The sequence below is a fragment of the Mustela lutreola genome, chromosome 2 (assembly GCF_030435805.1).
Source record: "Mustela lutreola isolate mMusLut2 chromosome 2, mMusLut2.pri, whole genome shotgun sequence".
NCBI lineage: Eukaryota > Metazoa > Chordata > Mammalia > Carnivora > Mustelidae > Mustela > Mustela lutreola.
In genome coordinates, this window is record NC_081291.1 from 47,050,856 (window position 1) to 47,068,293 (window position 17,438).

The window sequence follows — 17,438 nt, forward strand, 5'->3', positions numbered from 1 at the left end:
AGCTAACATGATAGAGCTAAGGTTTAAACCCAGTCAGCTAGATTGCAGAGCAGTGTACACAGACGTCCAAGTCTGGATTTTCTGTGACTGACCTAACCTGAAATACACACTTCCACCTACTCCATCCTGTGTCAAGGCTCTGTGGTCCCTTAGGGATGACTTGTTTGCTATAGGAAGAGAACTGTAAAAACCTGGGCAACACTGCTCCACTAGTGAGGGGTGGGACCAGGGCGGGAACACCCAACTTCCCAGATTTGCTATCTCTTACTTTTTGGCATTCTCTTTGGTGATGGTAAAAGCCTTTGTTTATTTCCATTGCCAGCAGAGTGCTGTGGTTTTTTATCTAGGACTCTTGGTTGTAAACAACAGAAACTAAGATAAGCCAAGGAAACCAACTGCTGGAAGAATATTGGGTAGCTCACAAAATCAGTAGGGAGGCAACCAGGCTCAGGCACTAAGGGAGCTATAGAGGCACAGCAAGGCTCTTGCTTGGGAACACTTCTGGCAGGGAGGCGGCTGCCTCTGTTGCAGTGACCCATCCCTCCTCACTGATAACACTCTGCATATTGCTCCTGGACATCTGACCCTGCTGTCAAAGTGATCTTTAAATGGCTCTGGGTCTCTGCCTCTGTCTGTCGGGTGCAGAGGGCAGGACTTCTGACATTCCAGTGGTTGGCAGATGCCTGTGTGGAGGCTGCAGCTGGAGGAACTTGTGTGCACTTTTGTCTTGTAGAGTAGGAAGAGGTCTTGCTTTTATAACTTAGTAGTTTTTTTTCCCTTTCTATCTTTGGGTTAAAGCTGACCCATTTTCAATAGTGCATGCAAGTAAGTAAGTAAAAATTTACTTGGTTGAGCTAAAGTAAATCAAAAAGGCATTTTTACCTGCATTTCCACTTTATTACTGTGTTTGTGAATGATGGCACTATAACCAGGAAAGATGATCAAGGTAGAGGATAACAGCCTTGCTTGTAGTCAGCTTGAGTTTTTTTGTTTGTGGGGTTTTTTTGGTATTGAATTTTTTAAAATTGAAATATATTTGACATTGTATAAACTTAAAGAGTATAACTTGATAATTTGATACGTTTGCATGTTGTAATATGATTGCCATTGTAGCAATAATTAGAATCTCTATCACATTACATAATTATCCTTTTTTATTGTTTAGAATAATTAAGTTCTGTCTCTTAGCAGATTTGATGATTATGATGTATACTACTGTTGTTTACATTCACAGGCTTGTGCATTAGATCTCTAGGGCTTATCTACTACTTTTAAGTTTGTACTCTCACATGGTGTCTGTCCTGAATTTTCTACTCCGAAAAAGCACCTGGTTGCCTAAATGGGAAAATATTATCTCGTTTTCTTTGGTCTCTTAATAACAATGTGTATATATTTTTTTCAGACAGGTAATGGAAGGTTTATTTGGCAGTCCCAATTGGAAAATGTCATTTAACTTCGAAGGGCTCTGTCATGACTTGGGAAATGTGATTAGCAAGCAACAGACCCAACAATGTGTTGTACGGGTTTCCTCTTTTAGTGAGCTGCAGTTAATTGCTTGTACACGGACGGCTTCTGTTGGAATTAAGAGTAGGTTTCACTTATGTGAACTGCCGTTTTCGAGTATTCTTCCGCCTTGAGTATCCATTTGTTCCTTGGCCCAACATTTTACTGAATGCAGTGGGGACAGAATGATGAATAAGGCAGGTTCGTCCTGCCCTTGTGAAACTTTCAGTGCAGTAAAGTTGAATTGGGAGAATAGTTAAAATACTGGACTGTTTTGTATTCCCCTTTCAACACCTCTTTTTAAATCTTAACTCCCTTATTAGGGGATTAACACTCTGCCTTTTCTTTTTTAATCATGTTGTCTTTTCTTTTGAAATTTTTATTCCTCTTTCTCTTCTTTTCAAAAGAAGGCAATGTATGAATGATCAACACTTAAATTTTTCATACTTGTAACTTAAATAACTCTCCCCTTGATTCTTCCCATATAAAGTTGCATTTATATATGATGGATGAATAAAGAATTTTGTTTAAAAAATGACAGATTATTGATTATTTGTGGTTTTTGGTCATTGAAATAGGTTTGAAGAGCTTAAATTCTGTGAGAGAAGGGACTATTTTTGTCTCATTCATTGCTACACCACCAGCTGGTGGATGGTGGTAAGAGGGTGAAATGGATTGTTGGCATTCTGAAGGACAGAGAGCCGTTGAGTCTGGCTGAATACCCAGCAAACGCCTTCTTCTTCCTGGGCATGCGGCTGAAGTACATTTTTTAGCTCCTTGTAGCATGGTGAGATCAGGTGATGGGTGATCACTGATGACTGGTGATACAGGATTTGTGTTGCTCTCAAGCCAGTACAGTTAAGAGCAGGTGTGCCTTCTCAGGCTCTCTTCCCTAGAACCTTCTCCTTCAAGTGGAAGTGGGAGACCCAGGGCCAGTGAGACATGTCTTTGGGTGTCTGCCCAGTAGCAGAATTGCTGGATTACACGTTACAGGCTGTGTGTAGCTACAGAACTTGACTCAACCCTAGTAGCCACGCTAGTCTGTGTACCCATCACCATTGCAGAAGGGTTTTGTATCCCTGCTGATCTGTGGTATTATCCAGCTTGCTGCCTTTTGTCACTTCTTTGCAGAGTGGTAACTCAGTAGGAACTGAGATGCCTTTGACTACAAAAAGGTTGTTAAAAAAGTTAAACATTTTCACTGATTGGTACACATTCTTTAAAAAGTGAAATATGGGGGGTTGGGAATAAACATCATAGATATGGGGCTTTCTTTGGTGGGTGATGAAAGTGTTTTGGAACTAGGTAGAGGTAGTGGTTGTCCAACCTTGTACTAAATGCTACTGCACCATTTACCTTAAAATGGTTTATTTTTATGTTATGTGAATTTTGCCTCAAAGAAGTTCAAATATTGATAAAATGCAGAATAAAAATAACAGTCCTATGTCTGACGCCTCCTGCCTCCCACTTTCTAGAGGCAACAATTTAGAATATTTTAACATTTTCTACTGGCATTTACCCCTGTATTTCTAGATGATGTGTATCTCTTGATGTCTGTAGATGAACCTATTATAAATATCTTCTGCTGACTTCCTGTTATTATAGATGAGCCTGCCTTTCCGACACTCCGGGCTCCTCTTCCGTCCTCCCATTAGAGTTGTACCACTTCTTTTTGGCTAGACAAATAATATTCAGTCTCGGGTTTTTATGACTACGTAAATATTGTTCACTGTTGAGCTACCAACATACCGGATTTTAATGTGCAGCTTTCCTGTGGAGTTAGCAATAATCTCATTTTTCTTTGTTTACATAACATTTTCATAGCATGTGCTGAGTCTTCTCTGCCTCTGGAAGCTTCAGTATGTTTCCATGTGGCAGGGGGATGGAATCCCTGGTCGTTCCTGCTTCTCATGCTCAGCCCCTGGAGCCCTTTGTCCTTGCTCCGGGTTGGGCAGTGATGTGCCCCGCACAGTGTCATCCTGGGTTCCCGAGCTCTTCCAGGGTTCCACTGGGAAAATTGGCTTCCTTCTCCCTGGTCCCCGTCTGCAGACACTCAGGCTTCACTTCTCCCTACTTGGGAAGATTGAACTGAGTTTCATAGAGGATGGATTTGGGTTTTTCTGTTTTCTTTTGGGAGGAAGGAAAGGGGAAGGAGTGGTCTTTTTTCTGCCCTCCCTAGTCACAGGTGGGTAGCTAAATTCTATTTGTAATGCTGACTTCCTTGACGTTTCTCTTCTTGAGCATCCCCATCCTTCTTCGCTGCGCCCCCACCCACCCCGCACCCTCACTCCTGAAATAACTACTGTATTTCCAACCTGCTAGTTGATGGATGGCTTACTCAACATTTCAGCTTGGATGTTTCATAGGCATCTCAAACGAAGCATAGTTAAAATTACTGATTTCTACTTTTCTCCCCCAATTCACTCCTCCCTTAGCCTTTCCTTTCTTAGTAGGCACCAACACCAAAAATCAAGGTTCCCTTCTGAGGTTCTTTGTTTAAAGCCCTTTGGTAGCTTCTCACTGCTTTTAAAATAAGAATTCCCTGCCTCACCAGGGTCTACACCCCCTGGGTGAAGCAGTGTCTGCTTGCTTCTCTGGCCATATCTCGTAAGTCACCCTGTTGCCCATTACCTTCTGGGCCATTCTTTCATTCTTTCTTTCTTTCCTTTTTTTTTTTTTTTTTTAAACCTTTTCAAAATTTCTTTCACTTAAGGGCCTTTGGACTTGCTAGTCCTTTTGGCTGGAAAGCTTTGCCTTCGGGTGTTTATCAAGGTGGCTCCCTCACACCCTTCAGCCGTCTGTCAAATGCCACTGTCCTGGGGGGGCCCATCCTGACAACCCCGTGTAAATGCCACATCTCCGCCGCATCTCCGCAGTGGCCACACTGTGGCAGTATAGAATTCATTCCTCCACAGTACTTTTGACTTTAATGCCATTCAACTTGTGTCTTGAGTTTTTTGCTGTCGTTAAGAAACGTGTGAGCTGGTTTCAGCGTTGTATTCTCAGCACCCTGTACTGCACCCAGCCCACAGTAGGCACGTTAGTGAATGGTAACTGAGTCAGTGAAGAGATTCCCAGGGGCTTAGACTTGGAGGTGTCTTGAGAAGACATACCTGTCATCACTTGGGGAGTTATAGAGACGACAGCACAATGTAGTCACTAACTTAGCAACTATCGCTGCGCTCCTTTGGGACTTCTAGGCCCTGGTTTATGAGTGCATGCCAAACAGACAAAATGTCTGCACTCAGGAACCCATTGTTCTAGAGTTCAAAATTCTACGGATGTGGGTGGAAAATGGTATGGAGGGAGTGGGCTTTTGGCTGTTCTTCTGGCAGCCTTTATTATCTGGCTTAGTCCCTAAGGTGTTACTCCCCAACCCCCCACAGAGGGCTTCTTTGCTTTCACCCCCAGGGACCCGGTCGCAGAGGACTCCATGAACACCTGTGGCTCCTCTTGACTTCTCCTTCTTTCTGTTTTGTTTTTGTTTCTCAATGTGGGGCTTGAACTCATGACCTGAGATCATGGCCACGATCAGGAACCTGACACTTAACCACCTGAGCCACCCAAGTGCCCCCATGACTTCCTCTTTTAATTGTGCACCACAAATGCTCATTTCACAGTTAATGCATCTTCAAGCATTTGACCCTTCTCCTTCCAGCCAAGCTCTGGGATGCCGTTTAAACCACAGAAGATCTCGCATGGCCTGTTGAATTTGGGTTCCAGCCCACTCAGCCCTTCAGCACCTAACCCAACCCTCTATTCAGCTGACAACTTCTGTGTTAGCCCAGTATGGCATCTGTGAAAGCTTAGGAATATTCAGGAGTAATTTTTTGAAAGCTTAGTTTAGTTTATTCTTCAAAGGCCTAAAATAACATTTGTCACATAAGGTATTCTTTGTGGCATTTCTTTGGGGTGAGATCAGATCACTGTGTATGTGCACATGCGCGCACGTGTGTGCGTGTATATATACACACACACGTGCACGCACACACACATGCATACACACACACGTACTCCTTTCTCTCAAATATGTATTATATATATTCTCCTACTGGATTTCCTGTATTTGTGTATTCTGTACTTAGCACAGTATTAGAATCCAACGGAACTTCAATTTTGCCCTGCTGTGCCATCCACATAGAAAAGGGCAATGTGGAGCCGCTGACTTGCAGAATTTTGGAAGGCTAGTTTAACATCACATTTGAATTGCTTAATTTAATTTTCTCTTTGAATCAGTTGCTAAGCAACTGGGAAGACAGGACAAAATCAGCAAGGCTAATTTGGTTCTGTTACTAGTTTGTTAGCATCTCTTATATTTACATAGCTGGTTGGTTGTAAATATGCTTCACCCAATGCAGTGCTTTGTTTTGTCCAAGGAAAGTAGTCAGTGTGGAAGTTACGGCAAGGCTTTGGTTGGATTGTTAGTACTTAAATTGACACTCTCATCCTAGATGAAGGTGAAGTCACCTGAAGTTTTGAGCCTGTGTTGTGGCCCATTTATTTAAGTGGGGCGTTGGACTTGGCTGTCCCATGAACACTTGTCGGATGGTACTTTCCATTGCATGTTAATCCCTTGGCATTATGATTCCAGCCTGATTGTTCCTAGAACCAACTTAAATTCTTTAGTTTGCAATTCATACCATGTAGCTATTATCATATGAAGTGGGTTGGAGGAAAAAATGCAGACCATTTTACTCTTACTATTGATGAAGTTTGAAATTGTTCACCCTATTTGGCCCATAAAGTGAGTTCTGTGTCAAATATTAATACTGATGGCATTCATGTTTTGAATGTCCTTTCAGTCACATGATTATCAAGGATGTCACCCTTGTCCAGCCCACCTCTGTCCACCACCAAAGCTGGGACCTTTAAAGGTGACCAGTGGTCTCACGGTTGTGTGTTCTTGTTCATGGTGTAAATAGTGTGTGTGGGGGGGTTCACATAGGTGAAACTGGTGGGGATAGTGTTTTAATGATGTCATTAAGTTGCCACTAATACAGTAAATGACAGTGACCTGTGGCTTTCATAAGAGTTGAGGATAAAAGCTCTATCTTTTAATAGGTTACCTGAGGTGTCCTTTGTTTTCTATCTAGATGGCATCTTTCCTATGCCCTAATGATTACTTTGAGTAATGGGTTAAGGATTATGTTCTTGATAAGGGTGGATATCTATGCTTTCATATTTACTTTGTAACTGCTTGTGATTAGGTAGAAATATTTAGTGAAGAAGATGATTATGGAAAGGGGGGAAGTACTTTTTAGTTTTACAATTAAATGATCTTTTTTGTTTGTTTGTTTCCTGAACAGTGTCAAGTGATTGTGCAGTACTTTGTAAAAATTCACTGATCCTAACTAGAAGAGACAGTGACTGGAATTAGAGCAAAGCCATTGTGTCTACCTACTTGATAGCAAATGAATTTTTGTTGCTTTGAGAGAGTTATTTGGTGTAAACTATAATTAGGTATTTTCCTATTTGAGGTCCTTTAAGAGAATCTGTTAAAGTGAACAGATAAGAATAAGTGTGTGGTTATTAGATTGAATATCCTTGAGACGTTTGTTCTGAAATATTTTAGGGTATACTTTTTCCAAACCTAGGTTTTCATCCCAGAGTAACTAATTTTACTCTATAAATACTTAACCTCTTGAAAACCTAATTATGTCAAAATGTAAACTTCTCAAGGAATAGTGTCAATTTTTGTGCTAGTTTTTTAGAGTATCTATTTCTAAACTTTTTTGGTGGCATGTCCCTATCAAAAATTTGACAAGTATACTCCTAAACTATGTCTATGTATATATTTGAAAGTTCTGAATATCTGTTACTATACTAATATATTGTATATATTATAAAAACAAGCAGGAAAGTGAACATTGATGAAAATATTAAGATTAAACAGTATAGTATCCTGTCTATCAGGATTATCCTATTATGATTATCCTGTTGGGAGGCCCAGAGGTGCTATAGGATTAGGCTCATCATTAGAGACAATGCTTTAAATGGTTTTATTAGACTTATTATCTAGGCGATTTCAAATTTCCTTTTTTTTTGGATCATCATTATTTTCCCTGTCTAGTGGCTCACAAAGGGAATGCAACAAGAGTTGATTGTGCCTTTTTCTTACTTGCTCAGTTTGCATTACCATTATCTTTGCTGGTTGGACTTCTTTGGAGAAATACTTTGAAGCCAATAGTCTGTTGTGTGAGGGCCAGTTCTACCTACTCTCTAAGACAGTATATGAAGTTGTATGAGTCCAGGCACACCCACATGGAAGCACATCGTGACGCACTGACACTGAGGGGAAAGGGCTTGTGCTGTTTTGCTGTTTCTCTCCAAGCCCCAGATATTTTATTCCTGCCCCCAAGAATCATTTTGTATATGGTGCTCAAGAGACCGCTGCACTAGGAGGTCCCTATAAAAAAGCTTCTCTAGTGTTTATTTCTAAGTAGATTCCATGCCCAGTGTAGAGCCCAACATAGAGCATGAACTCACAACTCTGAGATCAAGACCGAGACAACATTTAATGAATTGACTGACTTTCTGAAAGCCTCAGTTTCCTCACCTGGCACTTCACATTGTGGTGGCATAGATTAAAGGTCAGAGGAGAAGTTCCTAAAAGGGCCTTGTAAGTTTATATTTAAGAGAATGTTTTTTCATAGGTTGCATGCGTATACTTCCTCAAAAACATTCTTATTTGTTTCACTTCTAGATTGCCTCTTTAAGCTATGTCCCATGAATCGCTACTCTGCCCAGAAGCAGTTCTGGAAAGCTGCCAAGCCAGGGGCCAACAACACAACAGATGCCGTATTGCTCAACAAATTGCACGTACGTATTGCGAGGGACCTATTTGTGACAAGGGTCTTAGGAACGCCCACTTGGATTGTGTCTGAGTGAAATGGATTAGCTTTGCAACCCTCCAGCTCTGGGCATAGGCTTTCCTATGTTCTTTGATAAAGGGGTAAAAGGGAGCTGACTCTAAGGAGAGATGGGTCAGAGACACCCTTGAGATCATAGTCCCCCTGGGATCCCTTGAGAGGCACTGTTTTCTTAGGCATTCCGTTTTGGGGATAACGCTAGCTACAGTACTGGTTATGAGCACAGGCTCTGGAAGCAAACTCACTCAGTGCTGATCTTGGGAAGGTTAATCAGTCCTTTGGAGCCTTCGTTACCTCCTTATAAAATGGGAATAGGAATAATATCCACATCAAGAGATTATTGTGAGAATTCTATGAAATGACACATGAAAGGCACATGAACAGTGCCTGCAACATTCAATAAGTGCTTAATAAATTTTATCACTGTTTTATCTTGACTGCTGGTTGGCATATAAGCTTATTCCACTGCTGATGTGCTCTGTGACCAGGAGCAAGTTTTTGAGCCTCTCGGAGTGTATTTCTCTGTCTGTAAAACAGTGACATCGTTTTCTAGTGTCCAGTATCTAGATGACCTGATTCTTCTGTGAGGCTAATTTGTGTGGAACTACTTGGAGATGTTTAGAAGAAGGACATGACATACACCCAATGTAGTAGTATTAAAATTGCAACCCATTCACTGTCCCCCTTTCTTGCTTTATTTTTCTCAGTGTCATTTATCATAATCTTTCTAATGTATTTTACCAGCTGGCTACTCCCCACTCATGTCAACGGACTACTTGCAGGCACAGATTTGTGTCAGGTTTGTACACTGCTGTGTCTCTCATGCCTACAAGACATGGTAGGCACTCAGATACTTGCTACCGGAATGAAAAACAAAGGTCTCTCTTGAGACTTAGCGATAATAGTTAAAGACACAGTGTATCTGTGAGCCCCATGGAGCTTACTCGGTCATCTGTCACACTGACTCCCCTTGAGTAATAGGCGGCAAAGTCACGAACAGCCGCATTTGGTAAAGGAAGGCTCACATGGAGGGCCTTATTGATCCCGTGCACACCGTGTTGGATGGGGGTTAGGTGCTCTAGTCTGATGAAAAGACCTGGTTCCTAACCTCAGGGAGCTTGTGCAGGGTGAGAACACACCGGCAGTCACTGCCATTGCACTTACAATGAAATCCAGATGTTGTCCTTGCTGGATCCTGCTTTCATCTCTGAGCCTTCTGATCTGCACGTACTCTGCTGCAGTAGCTTTATCTCATTTCATTTTTTTGAGCACCATAGTCTCTTAACAATTTTGCTACCTTTGTGTGCTTTCAGTTTGTCAGTTTAGAACATTCTTCTCCTGATTCTTCCTAAGTGAAGACTTTTGCCGCCTTCATATCTCTGTTGAAGCGTTATCTTAGCGAGGTCTCTCCTCATCTCCTTATCTCAGTGATGCCCTGCTGGCTTTCCTCCACTGCAGCACAGTCTCTGTTTTTCTCAGCACTGATGAGAGTCTGCAATTATATTTAGTACTTCCCTTAATTATCCTCTTTCATCATTAGGATGGCAGCCCCACAAGATGAAAAGGAATGGCTGGCTTGTTCACCACTGTGTGCCCCCTGCCTGTGATAGTATCTGGCACATAGTAGATGCTCAAGAAATATTTGTTGATTGAAGGAGCACTCTGCTAGGTAATCAGGATAAAACTGACAGTGTCTGAACCCTCTGGGAGCTCAAGAGTTAATAAGGAATAAAGAGGTGGTGACAAGACAGTATGGCAAGTACTATTACAGGTGATCCTAAAAGCACCTGGGAGGTTGCGGGAATACCTAGAAGGAGCACCCAAATCCATCTCTGTGAATAAGTATGAGTAGTCAGGGAGGGCTTCCTGGAGGAAAAAGAAGTGCCAAGCCTCCGTCTGAGGCATCTGTGGGAGTCAGAGGTTAGGAGAAGAAGAGAGAACAGAAACAAATAGGTTGCTTTGAATACTTCAGGAACTGTGTCATTATTTTCATGATTTTAGGGCAGTCATTCTCAACCTCAGTAGACTCCCTCTTAGTAGAAAATACTGTGTAACTCTATAAACAGGAAATAACATTCGTACATCATACAACCTCTGAAGACACCACATTTTTAAAAAATGAATTATAAAGAAGAAATAAGAGGAAAGTAATAAATCTTATAATTGTATGCTTTAGTTAATGCTTGGGCAGGATTACTCAAGGGGATTTAAGGAAGTAAATGCTCGCTCCTATTTGTATAAACTCTGAATGAGGCATCCAAAGACTATGACTCAGGTAGGTGTGTAGTACTGCCACTAAAAAGCAATTTTTTTTGTAAGTAATTTTCCAAAATGGGCAGCAGATCTTGTTAGTGTTACAAAGAATGCAAAGTACATTCCTCCCCTTATTAAACAGCACTTGCATTTTGGGTAAATGTGTTAGTGGTAACTAAACCCTATCAAACTATGCTTTGTGTTGATACGCTAAGTGGAGTTAGGAGCTAGACCCAGAAATTGCAGACAGCCTGTTAATCCATGTAAATGTCAGACATGCAACTATACAGGATGAATGATGTTTTGTCCTTAGACGGGATTGTACCACACATCTTGGGGAATCCAGCATCCCTGGCTTCTGTGCACTGAATATCAGTAGCAACCCCCACCTCCCCCAACCATTGTGATGACCCAGGATCCTCCTGACATTTATGCTGGGACTGTGGCAATCTAGTTGAATGGGTTGGGCAAGACTGTTTAATTTTGCACATCTCTCTCAGTAGCTATTGAGTGCTTATGCCTATGGGGTTATCTTGGAAGAAGTACATCTTTAGTAGTTTGGACTTTTCTTTTTCTGATAGGAAAGTCGTTCAGTTCTATCAGATCTTATTAGTACCTCTCAAAAACCTTCCTTTTCCTATGCTTTTTACAGCAGAAGTTGGAAATTCAGATTCCTCTTGACAATGCAGGAAGCTAACTGGAATAAAAGGAACTTGGTGGGCCTGGTTGCTAAGTTGAGTGTGCATGTATGGGTCCAGAGCAGGGCAGTTCCGTGCCACTGCTGTTGGTGTGTGGGAACATGGGCCCAGAGCTGCTGCCACATCTTATACTTTTTCAAGAGAAGCTAAAAATTCATGCTTTCTATCTAATATCTCAATTTTTCAAGAGACGTTGGCACCTAATTCAATTAAAGTTTAAAGCACCCATTCAGTACAATAATGTCTCAAGCTGGATGGGGTTCTTTAGCCACCCGTTTGCAACCTGTAATGAACTGTCATTTTTTCTTTCAATGAAAGTTCCTTTCAGGGCTCCTTCTCATGAATGAACTGTGAAAAAAACTGCATAGTTGAACAAAAATGCAATCTTGAAGGTGATCAAGAACTCTGAACACATTTGAAAAGAAAGAAAGAAAGCAAAAGAAAGAAAATGAAATAGCTCTTTCATGCTGTTGGTTCTTTAAAACATTTTTTAAAAAGGAAACTAGTACTTTCCCCCTATTTAGGGTTGCTGATGTGACTTGGAGGTTGACTTCGTGCATTTCCTACTTTGCTGCTTATTTGGACTTTTTTTCCCCTCTAGTGTCTGGAAGTCGTGTACGTGTTTTAGTACAGTCATTAAAATGTTGTATTTTGGGCAGCTGCTTACTTTTCGGGGTTGATGGCAAGTCTCCAGTGGGTTTTCATTTTTATTTTTGTCAACTACTGTGCAGCACCCCAATCAAAGGTCAGATTATTTTAAATTAATGCCATTTAAGGAATTAGTTGTCTAGACCACTTGACTTCCTTTTCACTAGGATAAGCAACATATAAACAGCGTTCTGAGGGAGAATGACATCTAGTGGCTGGTTACTGTGTGTTCATTCCCTCTGCAGGACTAATTGGATTGTGACTCTTCTTGTCATGATTTATCAAAAGTCTTTTGGCAAAATGAGCTTTTCCCACCCACAAATCAAATAATGTGTTCAAAGGCTTTGACTACTGTTTGCCAACAGCATTTTGACCTGTTCTGTTTTGGTTCTGAGAAACTTGTCAATTACAATAAGTCATAGTCTTGACAAACTAGGAAAAGCCAGAGGAGTGACGAGTCTCTTGTCTCCCGAAGCTTGGGTCTTATATTGCTTGTTTTCAAAAACCTTAACTCCATATTGTATTACACATTGTAGAGCTTGTTGACCTTAAATAACCTTTCCCCATGTTCCAGTGACCTTTCTATAGTAACTGAAGAATGGTTTCTCTATTTTTATGACATAAGCTAACAGGTGGCTACGATAAGATTGACCTTCATGTCACTTAGGGAGCATGGTAATATCCAGGGTGAACCATGGTGATAGAGACCATAGCATTAAGTGTGATTTTTTTCCTGGGAAATTCAACCCAGTGTTTAAGAGAGAAGAGCAACAGGTGTTTAAATTACAAGGTTTTAAATTTTGAAAACATAACACACTTAAGATGAATTTTAAAAATCCAGGCTGTCACAGAGGTATGATGAGGTTTTTGAAGAAATAATACACATGAGTATTACAGAAAAAGAATTTCAAAATATATGAGTAAGAAAAAGAAAAAAAATACAATCCCTAAATCTTACTCCTCAAATATAGCCTTGGTTTATATTTGGCACCCCCCACCGCTGTATATTCCTGTATTTCTACATTTTGAAGTATCAATGGGAACATACGGCTGTCTTCTCTTTCTTTAACTCACTTTTTTTCACTTAATATAAGAATAAGAATCTTTTATTTTCCTGTTTAGTGGCCACATGGCCACTTCCTCTGTTATATGTCAACACTGTGTTTTACATAGTCCTTGTGGGGTGGGCGGTATTCACAATCTTGGCAGTTTTTACAGGACTGAAACTAGCTGTTATGGACCTGTTTGTATGCAAGATTATCTTTTTAGGAGAAATTTCTGTAAACAAAATCGCCAAATCGAAGTGGCGCCCATTGAAAATCCTTGAGAGATATGGCCAGATAATCCTTCAGAAAGATTTGTCAGTTCACCGTTTCACAGCATGGGCCATTCCTTAGAATGTACTTGAGGGATTGAACAGACCAAGTTGTGTTCTGTTCAAGGCCAAAACAACCTCAATCAGAGGGCCCAGGCGTAGTTAGTACCTGACTCCCTTTTTATCGATCTGTGCCTCACCTATTGAAACACAAAGGTCATGAAGATGGTTTTGTCTAAGGCTGGAATTTGGCTTTGTAGAGGAAGTTATCTAAGGAACAATGGGTGAATTCAAGTGAACACATTTGGCATTTATGTATTTAGTAAAAAGTAAAATGAATTGGAGAGTTTTCTCCTTAAGCAAAGTATGCTTATCCTTATAGGAAAAGTGAAGTCTTCAAATAGTCCATGAGGTTGATGCATTGAATGTTCTTATATATAATTATATAGGCTTGGTTATCATTAAACCTTTCAACGGTATTTCCGATGAGACAGTCAGCATTTTAAGAGAGGTTCTTGGGTATTTGTTCTCTAATATTTTCTAATTTTACCTTTTATATCTTTTTAAACAAATACTCTTTAATATGTAGAGCTGGTGGCATTTAATTTTTAATACGGACTATATGCCTTCTTGATGACTGACTTGATGTTTCTTTTTAGACATGCCAGCAAACGCTGAGTTGCCACATCTGTACTTCATCTAAGTGTAGGTAGGAACTTAATATCTTAGATGAGTGCTTCTTAAATGGAGGCCACTGGAAATTGAGAGTAAGAGGAGTGCCCATGAGAGTTTTTTCTCTTAAACTGTAACCTTTATATCATTTATTTATGTATTTATTTATTTTTAAAGATTTATTTATTTTAAAGAGAGGCAAAGGAAGAGGGACAGAGAGAATCTCAAGCAGACTCCTGGCTGAGCACAGAGCCTGACACCGGGCTCAGTCTCACAATCCTGAGATTGTGACCTGAGCTAAAATCAAGAGCCAGTGGCTTAACTGACAGTCACCTAGGTGCCTTTATATCATTAAGTTCAAGAAACACTGCCTTGTGAATTACTAAAGATGAGTCCTTTCAGTAGGAGGTTCTGAGTATAGGAAAAACTGTATTTATTGGAAAACGTTGTGTCTTATTTTATTGAATGTATGATTTTTCCCACTTGGACATTTTTTTCTTTCTTGAATGTTCTGTCCATATTAACAGAGACAGCAACTTAGCAGAAAGAACAAATGCCTCTCTAAGAAGTCTAAACCTTCCTTCCAAGTGCATTCAGTCCAGTGCTGTGTTTGGGAGACTACCTGTAGAATGTGTGGGGTACTCATAGATCTCTGGAGGGGTGCAGCCCAGGCAGGAAACGAGGGAGAACAGAAGGTGGGAGGAAATGTAGGGAGGCTGTGGATAGAGGGGAAGGAAGAGCTAAGCTCGGTGCTGAGGGCAGTTCAGATGCCTGGGACGGTCATGTTGTCCGTCCTGGTATTATTTCTGGATGTGTCTTGAACCCAGTGGATTTTTATCCTTGGGTAACTGAGAGAAGCCGACTGGTACCCGATTCCAGGAGAAAGAGGGAGGGACGTCTCTGAACAGACCATTGTTTTACAGGGCTGAGACAGATGGGAGAGACTTAACAGTGATCGGCACCATCAGAGGCAGGTCATTTCATCCTGTAACGTGGTTTCTTTTTGGTTTAGGATTGCTTTCTGCAACTTATTTTTGTCAGAAGATGTACCTTCCTAAAAATACCTACACTGAAGGTAGAGATGGAGCAGATGCTGAATTTGAAGGAAATGGAAATATTTTTTTACCACCCAGACACCCAGTTCACCAGTGGAAGTTCTCATCATTAGAACATTAGAACATTTCTTAACTTTCGTGATGTGGTATAATAGTGTTAGAATTTATTGAATGCCTATTATATATCAGGCATACTTTTTCTCTGATCTCCCGTGCATTGTCCCCATTTTGTGAACAAGAATGCTGAGTTGCGCTTGGGAAGATTAAGTAACTTGGCCAAGATGGTAAAGCTGGTATGTGGTGGAACCAGGGCCAAACCCAGAATGTCCTATAAGAATAGAGACCGTTCTTAGGAAAGAGACCCATTTTCTCATTGGCATCTGGGGACATCTGGCCTCAAGGAGAGGGAAACTCTGGGAAGAGAACAATGGGAACTATTCTGAAACGCACAGCTGGTCACCAGGGTTTTATTATCCATCAGATTAGATACTGATTTCTTCCTGCTAATTTATTTCTGTTTGACCCAGTCTAGGTTTGGGGGACAGAGCTTGGAACAACAATGTCTTTATTGCCTAGAACAAAGCTAGTTCCCCTTCAGCTCTGTTATAATATGATAACAGTACTTTCTGAGGTGTACAAGTAAATGAATAAAAATGCCTGTTCCGGTTGATGGCCCTGGCAGACTCTTCTGGAACCCTGTCTTCAGTTTTCCCAGGTTCCCGAGCATGCCAAATTTGGACTAGTAATGACTGCTGGCCCCTTTTGTACCTATAGATTTGCAGTTAACCCAAATGTGGGTTTGAGGATTATCCCTGCTACTTAATAGATGTGATATTTTAAAAAAATATCCAGCATCATTATATTTTATTTATTTTTGAATTGAAGCATAGTTGGCACACAACGTTAAATTAGTTTCAGGTGTAAAAATAGTGACTGGGCACGTTCATAGGTTATTCTGTGCTCACCAGAAGTGGGGCTACCATCTGTCACCATATAACACTGTCACAGCATCATTGACTCTCTTCGCTATGCAGTGCCTTTCATCCCCATGGCTTATTTATCCCGTAACTGGAAGCCTACGCCTCCCACTCCACTTCCTCTTTGCCCCCTCCCTTCTAGCACCTACCAGTTTGTTGTCATTATATATTGGTCTGTTTCTGCTTTTTTGTTTGTCCATTTTTTTTAAACGTGGGTTTTGAACTCACGGTCCTGAGATTGTGACCTGAGCTGAGATCAAGAGTTGGATGCTTAGCTGAAGGAGCCACCCAGACACCCCTTGCTGGTTGATTTGTTTTGTTTTTTAGGTTCCACATGTAAGTGAAATCATTAGGTATTTGTCTTTGTCTGACTTCCTTCACTTAGCATAATACCCTCAGGTTCATCCATGTTGTCACAAATGGCAAGATTTCATTCTTTTAATGGCTGAGTAATACTCGTGTGTGTGTGTGTGTGTGTGTGTGTGTGTGCGCGCGCGCGCACGCACGCGCGCGCTCCCCTAGCACAGTACAGATGTGGGTTTTTTGTTTTAAGATTTTTATCTATTTATTTGAGAGAGAGAGAGAGAGAGAGCGAGAGCGCATAAGCAGGGGGCAAAACAGGCAGAGGGCAAAGGAGAAGTAGGCTCCCCGTTGAGCAAGGAGCCCCATGCAGGACTTGATCCTAGGACCCTGAGATCATGACCTGAGCTAAAGTAAGACCTTAACCAACTGAGCCACCCAAGTACCCCAAAATAAGACATTATTAAACAAATTTTAAGTATACACAGAAGTAGATATTATTAACAATTTCCTTGTGTACCTACTATCCAACTAATTATAGTGTCGAGTAAACCTTTCAATCTCTGAGTCTATGTTTTTTCTTTTTAAAATGGCGATAACAACCCCCCCTCAAGGAGCTACTATAAAAATTAAATAAATGGGGCACCAGGGTGGCTCAGAAGGTTAAAGCCTTCAGCTCAGGTCATGATCCCAGGGTCCTGGGATCGAGTCCCGCATCAGGCTCTCTGCTCAGTGAGGAGCCTGCTTCCTCCTCCCTATCTCTACCTGCCTCTGGGCGTATTTGTGATCTCTGTCAAATAAATAAATAAAATCTTTAAAAAATTTAAATAAATTTTAATAATGTCTAATAATAATAAACAGCATTCCATTAAAAGCTGCAGTGACCAGGCACTATGGTACATGAGTATAGGTACTATTTTTATCCTCATTTTACAAAAGTAGAAACTAAGGCTCAGGAATTACCCAGAACAGAGAACCAAAAGTCACCCAAAATCAGCATTTAAATTCAGTTTTATTTTATTCCAAAACCTTAAAAGAGGACTTTTACAAATCATAAAAGAGTTATGCAAATTTTCTCCCACCCCTACCCTATTTTCCTCAAAAATACATAAGCTTTTGACGTAATCTTAACCTAAGCAGATGTCCAT

General features: G+C 40.8%; 1 protein-coding gene across 6 annotated transcripts in view; it reads left to right on the forward strand.

Moving 5' to 3' along the window:
• Positions 1–17,438, forward strand: part of ITPR1 (inositol 1,4,5-trisphosphate receptor type 1) — a 326,972-nt gene that overhangs the window by 110,459 nt on the left and 199,075 nt on the right. For all 6 annotated transcript variants that reach the window (XM_059161557.1, XM_059161558.1, XM_059161559.1 and 3 more), the window contains exon 5: positions 8,207–8,322. In XM_059161557.1, coding sequence (XP_059017540.1) covers positions 8,207–8,322 — 116 coding nt within the window. The remainder of the gene's footprint in view (positions 1–8,206; positions 8,323–17,438) is intronic.